Source organism: Cheilinus undulatus, linkage group 17 (assembly GCF_018320785.1).
Source record: "Cheilinus undulatus linkage group 17, ASM1832078v1, whole genome shotgun sequence".
Classification (NCBI taxonomy): Eukaryota; Metazoa; Chordata; class Actinopteri; order Labriformes; family Labridae; genus Cheilinus; species Cheilinus undulatus.
In genome coordinates this window covers 4,541,268-4,555,917 of record NC_054881.1, presented here as the reverse complement: position 1 = coordinate 4,555,917, position 14,650 = coordinate 4,541,268, and the positions used below count along the sequence as shown (strand labels likewise).

Here is a 14,650-nt window from a genome sequence, read left to right as displayed (position 1 = left end):
TCCTTAAAGTGCTTCTGTAGTTTGTTTTTATTCATTTTCATCACCTTTATAAGCAGACATGTCAAAAAAATAATACAGTATCTAAAAGACAGTCAAGAATTTAAATTAATGCAAAAACTGAGTTGATCATAATTTTTCACGCCACCCAGAAGCCCAGAACAGTTCACCTTAAACCAAAGATTCACGGTGCAACAGGGCTGTTTTAGATCATTGCAGTTTGAATCAGGCTGGCTAAATTACATTCTTCATTTGAGTTTTAAAACATTCCAGTTAGATTTTAGTGTAAATCAGTCACCTCCTCAGAGCTGACTCCTCGCTCTCAGAGAGTTTCTGATGAACTCAAACAGATCCATGTGAGATCCGCCTGACTGATGAGGACCCGCACAGAAATCCTCCAGAAGGTTGAACAGTTTCCCTGAGAACAGGAGAGGAAAAAGGAGAGCCAAAAACATCAGAGACGTGTAAGGAGGAAACATTTTACCTGCGTGTCCTTTAAATGTTCTCACCGACTGTAGTTCCCTCCTTGACCAGCAGGTGGTGGATCTGAGTCAACTCCTGCTTCAGTACCTCGTCCTCAAAGGTGAAGAAGGCGAGCCCCCTCCTCGCCCTCGCTGCCACCATCATCTGGATCACAGCTGGATGAAAACAGTAAATAAATAACTAAAAGATAAATCACAAAATAAACATAAATTATAGTGACACTAAGAGAGGTACTGCACCTTTGAGCTGAGGGTCTCCGTTGAACGCTCCACAGCCCCACTTTCCTGTGGCGATGTCCGGCTCGTTGGGTCTATGAGGCTGAAATCCACAGTATGCCTTCAGGGAAAAAAACATGTAAAACTGATAATCCTGGCTGATATTGAAGAATCAGAAAGCCTTTAATGTCATTGTATAAAAAAAACAATGAAATTCACAGAGCCAATCGAGTTTTGCATCTCAAACATTCAATCATAAAAGTGAAAGTCTCCATCAGACTTGCACATCTGGACTCTGCAATTTTACTCCATGTTTTGCTGAAATACCCAAGCTCTGTCAGGTTGCCAGCTGTTTTCAAGTCCAGCCACTGATTCTCTTTATGATTGAGGTCTGGGCTTTGACTCGGCCACTCCAGAACATTCCCCTTGTTGTCTTTGTCATTTCTGTGTTGCTTTCTCTGTACACTTCGGCTCATTGTCTTACTGGAGAATAAATCTTCTTCCAGGCTGTAGTTCCCCCTGTAGACTGAATAAGATTGTTTATTGCACCCTTTATTGCATTTATTGCACCCTCTACCTTTACAAGCCTTCCAGGGCCGGCTGCTGAGAAACATCCCCACAGCATGATGCTGCCACCACCGTGCTTCACAGTGGGGTTGGTGTGTTTGGCGTCTTGTCTGGTGGCCAAAAAGCTCCATTCTGGTCTCATCAGAGCAAAGAACTTCCTTCCTCTTGACCATGGAGTCTCCCACATGCCTTTTGGTGAACTCTGGTCCAGATTGAATCTGAGTTTTCTTCAACAGTGTCTTTCTCTTTGCCACTCTCCCATAAAGCTCTGACTGGTGAAGAACCCGGCCAACAGTTGTTGTCTGCAGAGTCTCTCCATCTCAGCTGCTGAAGCTTGGAACTCCTTCAGAGTAGTCATAGGTGTCTTGGTGGCCTCTCTCACTAGTCTCCTTCTTGCACGCTCACTCAGTTTGTGAGGACGGTCTGATCCAGGCAGATTAACACGTGACATATTCCTTCATTTCTTCATGATGGATTTAACTGAACTCTGGGGGATGTTCAGAGACTTGGAAATGTTTTTGTCTCCATCCCCTGACTTTGATTTTTAAATCACCTTTTCTCTGAGTTGCTTGGAGTGTTCTTTTGTCTTCATGGTGTGATGGTAGCCAGGAATACTGATTAACCAGGGACTGGACCTTCCAGACACAGGTGTCTTCGTACATAAACACACATTAATGTAAATGTTACCTTGTTGAGTTCTCGCGTGACCTTCCGCATGTTGTACTGCTCTCGTCTGTGTTTGAAGTGAAGAGCATCGATGGCTACAATCTGCCTCTGCAGACGACACCACTCATCCCTGTGAAACATAAAAACCTTCATGTAAAATAACCAGATTACATTAGATTAACCAGACACAAGGACAGAGCTCACTAGACCTTTGGATGTTGTCTTCATAAGGCCCCAGCCACACGAAGGAGTCACTGTAACCGGAGTGACAGCTGAACTGTTGAGAGCCTGCAACAAAGAAAATACTCTGTAAGGACAGGAGAATTATTTTCAATAAATCAGATTTTATTAGAGTCTCTAAAATGTAAGAAAGTCGAAAGACAAATCAGAAAATAAGATCTGATTGAATTCTTGTTGATTGACACAAGTTGCTGATTTTGTGCCGACCTGTAATGATGAGACACTCGTTTTCTGTGAGTCTCTCAGTGAAGAGTCGGGCCACGATCAGCTCCGGATTCATCAGGAACAAAATCTCCTCCTGAACCAGACCAGTGTCCAGAACTCCTCCGCCGATCCAGCTGGAGGCAAAATCCACCTCAACACAGAAATAAACAAATTTAATATTCAATCTCGGTGAAACCAGGAGGAGAGGACTGATTATTCAGTTCTCACCTGCAGCAGCCCTAAACCTTCAGTCTCGATGCTGCCGCCTGATGAGACGTGAAGCTCCCGCATCTTCTCCTTACAGCTACAAAAACAAAACAGAAATAGTATTACATACACAGGCAAGACCGGTGGTCCTCAACATGAGGGTCGGGACCCCAGTGGGGGCTGTGAGACAGTGAGAGGGGGTCTCCAGACGCCTTAAAAAATGAAGAATATTTTTCAAATGACACTTTTGCCACTTTACACCAATTTTGCCAAACTATAACCTGTTTTCATTACTTTTTCCACCAATTTTGACAATTTTAAAACATTTTTGCCACTTAAAACCCATTTTTGTCAATCATAAACCCTTTCCAACACTTTTTTTCTGCCTGTTTTTGCCACATTTTCACTAATTCTTGCCACTTTCTGCTTATTTTCACCTCTGCTGACCCATTTATTAACCACTTTTTATGCCCACTTTAACCACATTTCACTATTTATGCCCATTATTGCCAGTTTAACCCATTTCTGCCAATTTCTGCCTATTTTTCTGCCTCAGTTAACCCATTCTTGCCTGTTTAAAACTATTTTCCATCCCATTTCACCAAATTTTCCACTCATTTTTGCCACTTTTTATGCATGTTTTTGCCATTTTTTACCCATTTTCACAATTTTTTGCCTATTTCTTGCCACCTCTAACCCATTTCTATTTCAAATCCCATTTCACCACCCTTTCCACCATTTTTTTGCCATTTTTAACCCATGTTGTTTTTTTTTTTTTTTTTTTTACTGAAGCATGTAAGAATAAAGAAATAAAACTGTGTGTTTGATCAGAGTGTTTATAATTCAGGTTAGCTATAAAATATGGTTATTACAGCTTAACTTTACAATGGACCAGGATTTTACTGACCTCCATGGGCCCCTAGTTTGACTGGACCCCAGAAAGCTCTCCCCTTTATCCCCTCTCATGTCTGCACATGACTATTCTTGATGTTCATGGCTGTGTTCAACCACCTTCAGGTACAGTGGGGGTCCCTAGTCTCTGGCACCTTTATTTTTTGGGTTATGGACTAAAAAGGTTTGAGAACCACTGGGCTAGACTAAGGCTGGCAAATGAAGAGTAATTAAAGGGATACTTCAGTATTTTGGAAGTTGGGTTGCATGAGACGCATCATTTATTTTAAAGTCGTACAGAGGTGGAATTGTTTCCCGATCTCTGGAAAGTTTGTGCATCATAAAAACTGTAGTGCACTTCCATCAGCTCTTTTAGACAGTAGACTAATCTTCACTCTATTTCTGCTTTGCTATTACCATCCTTGTTATTAGATTCTTAATGCAATGAGGCCAACTTGCATGGTAGGTTTTTATTTCTCCAAATAACTGCATAATGGCTCAGTGCCTCTGCACGCCAGTGTAAAGGTGCAGTGACAGGCCAACAACACATGACTGGAGCATTTAAGCTGGGACTTTTGACTTGATTTGGTGTCTTTTTATCACCGTCTGATTTGAGATCTTGATAAAGAAAAGAACCTTTCCTGTGTTCTTACCTCCTCCAGCTGGATATGTCCACATCTTTGATGACACACCGCTCAAACGTCACCAGCCCTTGAGGCATTTTACCTGTAAAAACATCAACATCATCTGCAGATCCTCATTTATTGGACTTATAATCATGACAATAAGAAGGCGTAGCTTTAACTTACTCGTTTCTGTCATTACATTAAAGTAATGCATGATGGCTCGCAGTTTCTCCTGCTTCCTGTTGGTCCAGTTTCCAAACAGGCTACGAGCACAATGAGAATAAATGGTAAATGAAAGACTGAGGGTCTGTTATCACACGTTTAACACTGTAGTGATGCTTTCTGACCTGTTGAAGTTAATGGAGGGGTAGTTGTGGTACTCTGCGTTCGCGTTGGTCGTGTTCCGGTGAGGAAAGGTGCAGAAAAAGGCGTTAGCAAGCAGGCAGGATATCTGAGTCTGGGACAGGGTGATGGACGCAGGTTTTTCTCTCTGCAGCAGCGGGATGGCCTGAAAACACCAACACAGCCTTATAAAACAAATGAATAAGGTAACTTTGGAGCGGCTGGATCCAGGTTATTTCTCACCTTTGACACATACTTGGGCAGCCTCAAGGCCAACGCAGCGATCTTTGGAAACAAGGTGTGAAAGTAGTTATCGGTGTCTGGGACACACTGAGAAGGAGAACATGGAAATTTTTCAGGGTAAGAGTTTAAAAATTTCTATCAGAACTTTCCAGTGAATTCTTTTTTTTGGGGGGGGGGCAGACCTTTACAAAATTTCCGAGAGCATCAAAGCACCACTGCCCTTTGTACTTTGGGTTATATTTCATTATGGCCTCCTGGAGAGAGAGTAAAGTCGGTCAGTATTAGAATAGAAACATGCTTAAAGGGATACTTCAACATTTTGGCGAATTCGCCCATTGCCATAATTCCTATAGCCTTAGTAATAGGTCTGTTTCCTTTAGTTGTCAGTGCAAGCTGTTACTAGATCTGGGGGGACCGTTAAACCAACTGCATGCTAACACTATTTTAGCAGACGGTATTTATGCTTTCCCTCATCCAACTCATCAAATACACAATCCAACAACTCCAAAACGCTCTCGTGGACAAGTTGTGACCTGTACATTCACCATGCTATGAAATAATCATGGAACATTATGAGACGGAGATGTTTTAAAGTTAAATTCAAAGCCGGAACTACACTCCAGACATGGCTGCTGCACTGTGTCACTCCGCCCAGTGGTTTACTCAAGAAATAGTTCAGAGTATTTGCTTCGTGTGTCGTAATGTTAAATAATTATACGTTATTATTTCATAGTGTGGTGAATGTGCAGGTCACAACTTGTCCACGAGAGCGTTTTAGAGTTGTTGGATTGTGTATTTGATGAGTTTGATGAGGGAAAGCAAAAATTCCGTCTGCTAACATAGCATTAGCTGTGCAGCTGGTATATCAGTCCCCCCAGATCTAGAAACAGCTTGTACCGACAACTAAAGGAAACAGACCTATTACTAAGACTATAGGAATTATGGCAACGGGCGAATTTGCCAAAATATTGAAGTATCCCTTTAAGTTATTGATCCATCGGCTCTAATTTACCTCCACATCATGAACACTTGCCGTCTTCTTTTCAGCCAAATCACCCAGATGTTTGGAGATCACATCCCACCTTCGTACTGGGTGTGGGCCCTGTGAAGAGAAGATCTATTCAACCACCTTAGTAGGTCCAAAGAGGTAGAGAGCAACTCTAGACGCCTTAGTTGTAGGGCTGGGCAATTAATCGAAAATTAGATTAAATCTCAATAAGGCCTGCTGCAATTTTCGTATCACAAAAGGGGCAATATTTCCTTGACCTGAAATTTGTGTTAGAGCACCAGATTAAAATCTTTATTTGCAGCAGAGATGTTATGCATGACAGGGTATCATTCAAGTGCCGTTTTTTAAGAACAGTCTCCAAAAAATCCTACTTTCTTAATTTTGGACTGTTTTTCTTATCAACCTCCTGAGACCTGAGCTTTTTGTTTGGAAAGCATTTTGACTTTTTCCTAATTATTTGGGATAAGGAGGATCTGTTCAGTGAAAACAGGCTGGTTTTTGAACTGGAGTTTCTTGGAATATTTTCCCTTCAACCTCCCCCCCCTAAAATTTTGTTGCAAATCTGAAAAAATTGCTAAGACATTCTCCAAAAATCCATGAAAATAATGAAAACGTCAGAATAAATTACCTAAAAATTCTATTTAAAATTCCCAAAAAGTTCCAAAAACAACCTCTACCTTCAAATTCCTGATTCCCAAAAACTTACGAATAAATTTCCCAATTTCCCATAAAAATGCCCCAAAACAATCAAGCAAATTTCCCCAAATTCCTCCCATGAAACTCTCCAAAATTTACCAACATATCCTTTAAATTTTTGAAAATGATCCAAATAGCAATGTATCCCAACATTTTAAGCAAATTACTTTAAATTAAATGGATATTACAGACAAAAATCTAAAAAATTCTAATAGCAGAAATGATTACTTTGTTGTAGGGAAGCCAACATGTAATGTCCACATATGTGCACGCTGGGTCTTAGGAGGTTAAATATGAGAATGACAAAACCCCTTAATGCAACAATTCAAATCCAATCTGGGTCAAAATCATCAGAATGCAATGTTTTTAAAGAATTGTTCAGCCCTTGTTTAGGAATAAAGAAAGTTTAGGAATAATCCTGTATCAAATTGCAATTACAATATTGGGGAAAAAAATCGCAATTAGATTATTCTCCAAAATTGTTCAGCCCTACTTATCTGTGGTTTTGTAAACACAAAGACGTCATCCTATTTATTGAGTATCTCTCAGAAAAACATCGAGATTATCACACAAACCCAAAACCCTGTCTTAGTGATGAGACTGGAATCTGAATTTGGCATTTTGACAAAGTTACTGAGCCACATGTCTCTGCCTTTCTGTGCCACCAGTTCCCTTTGACGGTTGAAAGCGTTCACCTGGGAAGAAAAAAAGATACAAAAACAGAAAAGAGTGAAAATTACAGGCACAAACAAAGACAAAGCAGAATTAGATACATGTGTTATAAAATACATACAGTGGTTAACAAATGTATTAGACCACCTGTCATATTTGTCTCAAAGACCATCCAGCATCATGAAGTGCTTTAATGCGGACTCCTTCATTTTCAGTCAGCTCTCCATGTTTTACCATTTTGAACAGGAATGAGGAATTTCAAACTGAATTCACCCAAATTTGAGCCGGCTCACTGGGCTTCTCTGAGAAGTCAGAAATGAATCAAGCATAACATTCAACCACTAAAACTCATTTTTCTGTTCAGGAATGACAGTAAATAACTATAATTTGACATATTAATCAAGAAATATTAATGTGCTTTACTATTTTTTTCAGTTTTGTTGTAAATCAGTAAATTTGAAAATTCATGGATAACAATAATAATTCTATTTTAGCATTAAAAATATCATTTAGGTTAAAGAGCTTCTACATATTGGTGTATTAACCCTTGCAGAAACATCAAAAATGATTTTGGTAATTACCAATGCTGTTAATTTTGTGGCATAAACCTTACTTTGGGTGGTGGTCTAATGAAGTTGTTAAGCACTGTACTTACACAAATGCAAACACAAAATCCACACAGCATACACCTTTATATCCTTTAAGACAGTATTATCAGTGTGATCTTACATCTACGAGGACGGCATGTGTCCTGCTGAAGGTCAGGGGTCCCAGCTTGTCCCGACAGTTAGAGAGGGTCTTCAGATCTTTCAGAGAACAGCATGATGAAGACTTGTCTTCATTCGGCTTCTCCACAGACCACTCTGACCCTCCATGGGCCCCTTCCTCCTCTGTACCAGAGGGTCCAAAGGGTGCAGAAGGTCTAGATGATCCAGAGGTTCCATAGGGTCCAGAGGTTCCAGAGTGGAGCGGGTCGGATAAGGCCAAAACACCAGCCTTACATGAGTCTTCTTTGCTGCAGTCTTTTCTTTCTTGCTCTTCTTTGTGATCTTCAGGCTGAAGAACCGCCTTTATCTGGGAGCTGTCGTTGCGGTGGGCCATCTCTAGGGGTCCAAACAGGACCCAGGAACAGAACAAAACAAAAAAGAAGATAAACTGATTAAGAACTGACAGTAAGTCTTTCAGAATATCAGGATTACAGTGATATTTTCTGTTAAATGTTGTAGCTGGTAAAGGTAGACCCAAATATCTACACAGATGTTCTTTCTCCACAGCTGGGCAGCTTAATCAATACAGTTAAAACAATTCTAGTATTTATGTCCAAATGATGGGTTAGCAATACCAGAATATTAAAGTTAAATATGATGCTCCTGTCACCAGGGATATGATAGAGTAAAATATGCAATACAACACAACGCCATGTAGTTAAAACCATGTTATTTCCGTCTGAAGTGGAGTGGAGCAGAAAAACAGGCCAAAGTGTCGTAAAGTGAAAGTAGGCGAACATGTGCTCCACAATTCTGGTCTTAGGTAAAATACTTAGTATCACTCTAATTTCCCCTAAACTTAGACAACAGAATATAAAAGCAGCTAGGAAATAACGACCAAAGTCAAACATCGTCGTAATCAAAGCGTCGTTATCGTGTCGGAGCAGGGAGTTTAAACGCATGAAAACCAGAAACTTAGCGGTAAAACTGAAGTATGAAACACTCACCTTCAGCCAGACTGGTTCAGATCTGAGGGTTTTATCGTCAGTGGTCGCATTCATCGATGAAAACTCAGACAGGACAGCTGAAAACAGGAGTTTCAGTTCAGTTTCACTTTGAGGAGAAAACGAAAGTAAACAGAGGAAACAGCGTTTTATTGTTTCCTTACTAAAGCCACGTTAATTAAAGCAAACAACCGAGGAGATTACCTTTATATCTACACTAATGCAATTAAAATACATTTTATTGTCCATTTATATCGGATTTAATAAGGTAAATCTGCAATAAACAAACATGACAGGCCAATATCTGAAATAATAATAATGGTAATAGTAATAATAACGTTATAAAACAGCTCATATTGTAAAAAAAACTAACTGGCATCATGGACATAGAACTTGAATATTTTACCAACGTTTTAAACCTGTCCTGACCAACATTACATGTTTTCTAAACGTTTTAATCTAAAGTGAGGATGAAAATGTAAAAAATGAAAAATAACCCATTAACAATCAATCTCAACTAGAAGAACAGAATCATATTTATTAACTGAATCTTTAATTGTCTGTATAAGTAGTGAAGTTGATGTTTACTTCAGTAAGTGCTTCTTTTGGTGTGAAGTTTTAACACCAGGTGGCAGCAGAGAGCCAGGTAGAGTCTGGCAGAATTTCTACAGAGCAAATCTTTAAAAAATCAGCCTGTACATTTCTAAATATTCAAACTTTTAATGCAGTTTAAATGAAACTTATTACAAAACACTGATTCATGAGAAAACATGTTAAATTTTCCATCAAGTAAAAACATGGTTGGTCACTATTTTCTTTTACAAGCTGCAATGTTGATGAAATAATAAAGGCAACTTTTTCTGTTTAATTAAAAGTATTTTAAAACTTTTTTAAACCCTAGTTTGAAAGTTTCATTTACTGTAAGAAATAAAGTGACAAAAGTTAAAAAAGTGAAGCTAAAACTAGGGATGCGTGATACTGGATTCTGATAGGCTGATGATAAAAAAATCATTTTAGCTCATATTGATATCTACAATAGATTTGCAAAGAATTCAGACCCCTGCCATCTTTTCATTTCAATTTTGTTTCTGTACCTCATAAGGGGTACTAAGTAGGAATTATTATTATTATTATTATTATTATTATTATTATTATTATTATTATTATTATTATCACAATCACAACATAAGACAAACCAACATCAATGTGATATTTCAGTTTTTTCATTTTTAATAAATTTGCATGGTCCATTATAAAGTTAAGCAGTGTGACTGTATTTTATATCTAACCCGATGATAACAACTCTTATAAAAGCGAAAAAAATGAATTTTATTTATTTATGTTGTGGTACATTATAGGCACAAAGAGGAAAAATGAGTGAAAAGCAACTAAAATGGGTGAAAAGTGGCAAAAATACAATATGCCAAAGAGAAGTGGCAAACACGGGTGTTAAATGGCATAACAGTGAAAAAAAGGAGTCAGAGAGTGGCATTAGAACGGAAAAAACATGTTTGGTTAAAAGTGGCTAAACAGTGGGAAAAAATGGAAGGAGGTGTCAAAAAAGTGGCAAAAATGGTCAAAAGCAGCAAAAGTTGGTAAAAATTGCCAAAAAAAAAAAAGAAGTGGCTAAATAAAGGGCAAAGCAATCTAAAATTGGCGTAAAGCTTATAAATACGATAGAAATGCCAAAAAGAAGTGTCAAAATAGTGGAAGAATGGGAATTGAGTGGCACATGAGTGACAATGAAGGGTGAAAAATAGAAATAATGGGTTGAAATTGGCTAACAGTAAGAAAAGTTGGCAGGAAGTTGCAGAAAAAGTGGCAAACATGGTCAAAAAGCAGCAAAAAATGAGCAAAATCGTGCAAAGGATGCAGCTTAACTGAGTAAAAATGCAGCTTAAATGAGGGAAAAGTGGAAAAAATGTGACATTGATGCCAAAAAATTTGGAAGAATGGGAGTAGAGTTGTAAAAGATTTGGAATAAAGAGTGAAAAACAGAAAAAAATTTGTTAAAATTGGGCTAAACAGCATGAATAATTAGCGGGAAGAGGTAATAGAAAGGGCAAAAATGGTAAAAGAGTTGCAAAATGGGTAAAAACTGAACAAAAAATGGCTAATTACAGTTAAAATAAGCAACTACAATGGGCAAAATTATGATATAAGTACCAAAAAGAAATGGCAAAATGAGCATTAAGTGGCAAAGCGTTGTCTTAAAGGGGCAAAAGAGTGGCAACAAAGGACGGAAAACATCACAAATAAGTAGAAGAGTTGAAAGTCACAAAAAGGCCAAAAACAAAAAACAAAAAACAAACAGCCAAAGTAGGTTAGAAATAGCAATTAGAAGTAGAAGTAGTGGAGGGGAAAAGTGTTGAAAAGCGGTTAAAAAGTAGCACCAGTAATAGTTTGAATAATTCTTCAGGTCCAAAATGTGTTAGCCAACATGCTAGCACCAATGCTTCTGATCCAACACACCTGCACATTAGCATAATTAAAACCGGGGAGGGTCCATCCTCTGAGTTTATCAGGGGCCATTCTCTGGAATTATCAGGGGCCATTCTCTGGGTTTATCAGAGGCCATTCTCTGGAATTATCAGGGGCCATTCTCTGGGTTTATCAGGGGCCATTCTCTGGGTTTATCAGGGGCCATTCTCTGAGTTTATCAGGGGCCATTCTCTGGAATTATCAGGGGCCATTCTCTGGGTTTATCAGGGGCCATTCTCTGGAATTATCAGGGGCCATTCTCTGGGTTTATCAGGGGCCATTCTCTGGAATTATCAGGGGCCATTCTCTGGGTTTATCAGAGGCCATTCTCTGGAATTATCAGGGGCCATTCTCTGGGTTTATCAGGGGCCATTCTCTGAGTTTATCAGGGGCCATTCTCTGAGTTTATCAGGGGCCATTCTCTGAGTTTATCAGGGGCCATTCTCTGAGTTTATCAGGGGCCATTCTCTGGAATTATCAGGGGCCATTCTCTGGTTTTATCAGGGGCCATTCTCTGAGTTTATCAGGGGCCATTCTCTGAGTTTATCAGGGCCATTCTCTGGTTTTATCAGGGGCCATTCTCTGGTTTTATCAGGGGCCATTCTCTGGTTTTATCAGGGGCCATTCTCTGAGTTAATCAGGGGCCATTCTCTGGTTTTATCAGGGGCCATTCTCTGGTTTTATCAGGGGCCATTCTCTGGTTTTATCAGGGGCCATTCTCTGAGTTTATCAGGGGCCATTCTCTGAGTTTATCAGGGGCCATTCTCTGGTTTTATCAGGGGCCATTCTCTGGTTTTATCAGGGGCCATTCTCTGGTTTTATCAGGGGCAATTCTCTGAGTTTATCAGGGGCCATTCTCTGAGTTTATCAGGGGCCATTCTCTGAGTTTATCAGGGGCCATTCTCTGAGTTTATCAGGGCCATTCTCTGGAATTATCAGGGGCCATTCTCTGAGTTTATCAGGGGCCATTCTCTGGTTTTATCAGGGGCCATTCTCTGAGTTTATCAGGGGCCATTCTCTGGTTTTATCAGGGGCCATTCTCTGAGTTTATCAGGGGCCATTCTCTGGGTTTATCAGGGGCCATTCTCTGGTTTTATCAGGGGCAATTCTCTGAGTTTATCAGGGGCCATTCTCTGGTTTTATCAGGGCCATACTCTGGGTTTATCAGGGGCCATTCTCTGAGTTTATCAGGGCCATTCTCTGAGTTTATCAGGGGCCATTCTCTGAGTTTATCAGGGGCCATTCTCTGGGTTTATCAGGGGCCATTTTCTGGTTTTATCAGGGGCCATTCTCTGGGTTTATCAGGGGCCATTCTCTGGGTTTATCAGGGGCCATTCTCTGGGTTTATCAGGGGCCATTCTCTGAGTTTATCAGGGCCATTCTCTGAGTTTATCAGGGGCCATTCTCTGTGTTTATCAGGGGCCATTCTCTGGGTTTATCAGGGGCCATTCTCTGGGTTTATCAGGGGCCATTCTCTGGGTTTATCAGGGGCCATTCTCTGGGTTTATCAGGGGCCATTCTCTGGGTTTATCAGGGGCCATTCTCTGAGTTTATCAGGGGCCATTCTCTGGGTTTATCAGGGGCCATTCTCTGGTTTAATCAGGGGCCCATTCGTTGGGTTTATCAGGGGCCGTTCTCTGGTTTTATCAGGGGCCATTCTCTGGTTTTATCAGGGGCCATTCTCTGAGTTAATCAGGGGCCATTCTCTGGTTTTATCAGGGGCCATTCTCTGGTTTTATCAGGGGCCATTCTCTGGTTTTATCAGGGGCCATTCTCTGAGTTTATCAGGGGCCATTCTCTGAGTTTATCAGGGGCCATTCTCTGGTTTTATCAGGGGCCATTCTCTGGTTTTATCAGGGGCCATTCTCTGGGTTTATCAGGGTCCATTCTCTGGGTTTATCAGGGTCCATTCTCTGGGTTTATCAGGGGCCATTCTCTGGGTTTATCAGGGGCCATTCTCTGAGTTTATCAGGGGCCATTCTCTGAGTTTATCAGGGGCCATTCTCTGAGTTTATCAGGGGCCATTCTCTGGTTTTATCAGGGGCCATTCTCTGAGTTTATCAGGGGCCATTCTCTGGTTTTATCAGGGGCCATTCTCTGAGTTTATCAGGGGCCATTCTCTGGTTTTATCAGGGGCCATTCTCTGAGTTTATCAGGGGCCATTCTCTGGGTTTATCAGGGGCCATTCTCTGGTTTTATCAGGGGCAATTCTCTGAGTTTATCAGGGGCCATTCTCTGGTTTTATCAGGGCCATACTCTGGGTTTATCAGGGCCATTCTCTGGGTTTATCAGGGGCCATTTTCTGGTTTTATCAGGGGCCATTCTCTGGGTTTATCAGGGGCCATTCTCTGGGTTTATCAGGGGCCATTCTCTGGGTTTATCAGGGGCCATTCTCTGAGTTTATCAGGGCCATTCTCTGAGTTTATCAGGGGCCATTCTCTGAGTTTATCAGGGGCCATTCTCTGGGTTTATCAGGGGCCATTCTCTGGGTTTATCAGGGGCCATTCTCTGGGTTTATCAGGGGCCATTCTCTGGGTTTATCAGGGGCCATTCTCTGGTTTAATCAGGGGCCCATTCGTTGGGTTTATCAGGGGCCATTCTCTGGTTTATCAGGGGCCATTCTCTGTTTAATCAGGGGCCCATTTTCTGGTTTTATCAGGGGCCATTCTCTGGTTTTAACAGGGGCCCATTCATTGGGTTTATCAGGGGCCATTCTCTGGTTTTAACAGGGGCCATTCTCTGGTTTTAACAGGGGCCCATTCATTGGGTTTATCAGGGGCCATTCTCTGGGTTTATCAGGGGCCATTCTCTGGTTTTAACAGGGGCCCATTCATTGGGTTTATCAGGGGCACAGTCAGTTCTCTAGTCAGCCCTAAAATTAACGGTCTAGTCAGGATAATGTTTGACTTTTTCTGATGTTGGAGTCACTCTGAGGAAGGTCCTTTAGGCGAGTTTTTCCTATTGTTAAAGATGATCTTAATAAAAAAAAGACCTTTGAGTCTTGGTAGAACCTCCAGTTTGGATAAAACTGAGTCACTTTAGATGTTCTTCTCTCTTCTTTAGGACTAAAATATCACCACCACATGATGGCTGGTTGCAGCTGTATTTGTTAGTGAATGCAGTCAGGAGGAGGTCAGAACGGCTGCACGGTGAAAATCAGGATTTAGTACGGTGTGAGGAGAAGACAATGGGGTTATGGAGCAGCTGGGGGGCGAAGGCTGTCATGAGTTGTGGTGATGACGGTCATGTGCGATGCTATCTCAGCTGCATGTTCCATACTGTACGAGTGTTTCCTCCGCTCCGGTGTCATGTGTGTTGGGAGAGAGCCGTTTAGGTCTGAGAGAGGGTGGAGGCCGCCATCCTGAGCATGTGTTATTCTGGGTCAGCCGTTTCTCTGGAA

At 40.9% G+C, this 14,650-nt stretch overlaps 1 protein-coding gene across 1 annotated transcript; it reads right to left on the bottom strand.

Annotated features, from left to right (window-relative positions):
- Positions 1 to 9: 9 nt before the first annotated feature.
- pargl (poly (ADP-ribose) glycohydrolase, like) lies at positions 10 to 8,906 on the bottom strand. The gene is made up of 16 exons (XM_041810724.1): positions 8,773 to 8,906; positions 7,788 to 8,161; positions 6,962 to 7,081; positions 5,694 to 5,783; positions 4,864 to 4,935; positions 4,682 to 4,768; positions 4,444 to 4,604; positions 4,280 to 4,359; positions 4,124 to 4,196; positions 2,601 to 2,676; positions 2,376 to 2,523; positions 2,138 to 2,216; positions 1,950 to 2,058; positions 720 to 816; positions 507 to 635; positions 10 to 415 (listed from the first exon to the last, which is right to left on the bottom strand). The coding sequence occupies exons 2-16, from the start codon at positions 8,157 to 8,159 to the stop codon at positions 300 to 302; spliced, it is 1,809 nt and encodes a 602-aa protein (XP_041666658.1). The 5' UTR covers positions 8,160 to 8,161; positions 8,773 to 8,906; the 3' UTR covers positions 10 to 299.
- Between the last annotated feature and the right edge of the window lie 5,744 nt (positions 8,907 to 14,650).

Bases quoted from the DNA above. Each gene is read 5' to 3' on its own strand.
- pargl (XM_041810724.1), bottom strand. From the start codon at position 8,159: ATGGCCCACCGCAACGACAGCTCCCAGATAAAGGCGGTTCTTCAGCCT. The intron at 4,605-4,681 runs GTGAGAAATAAC...TGGTGTTTTCAG, and splicing joins TGCCCAAGTATGTGTCAAAG to GCCATCCCGCTGCTGCAGAG. The intron at 2,217-2,375 runs GTCGGCACAAAA...TCTTTGTTGCAG, and splicing joins CGAGTGTCTCATCATTACAG to GCTCTCAACAGTTCAGCTGT.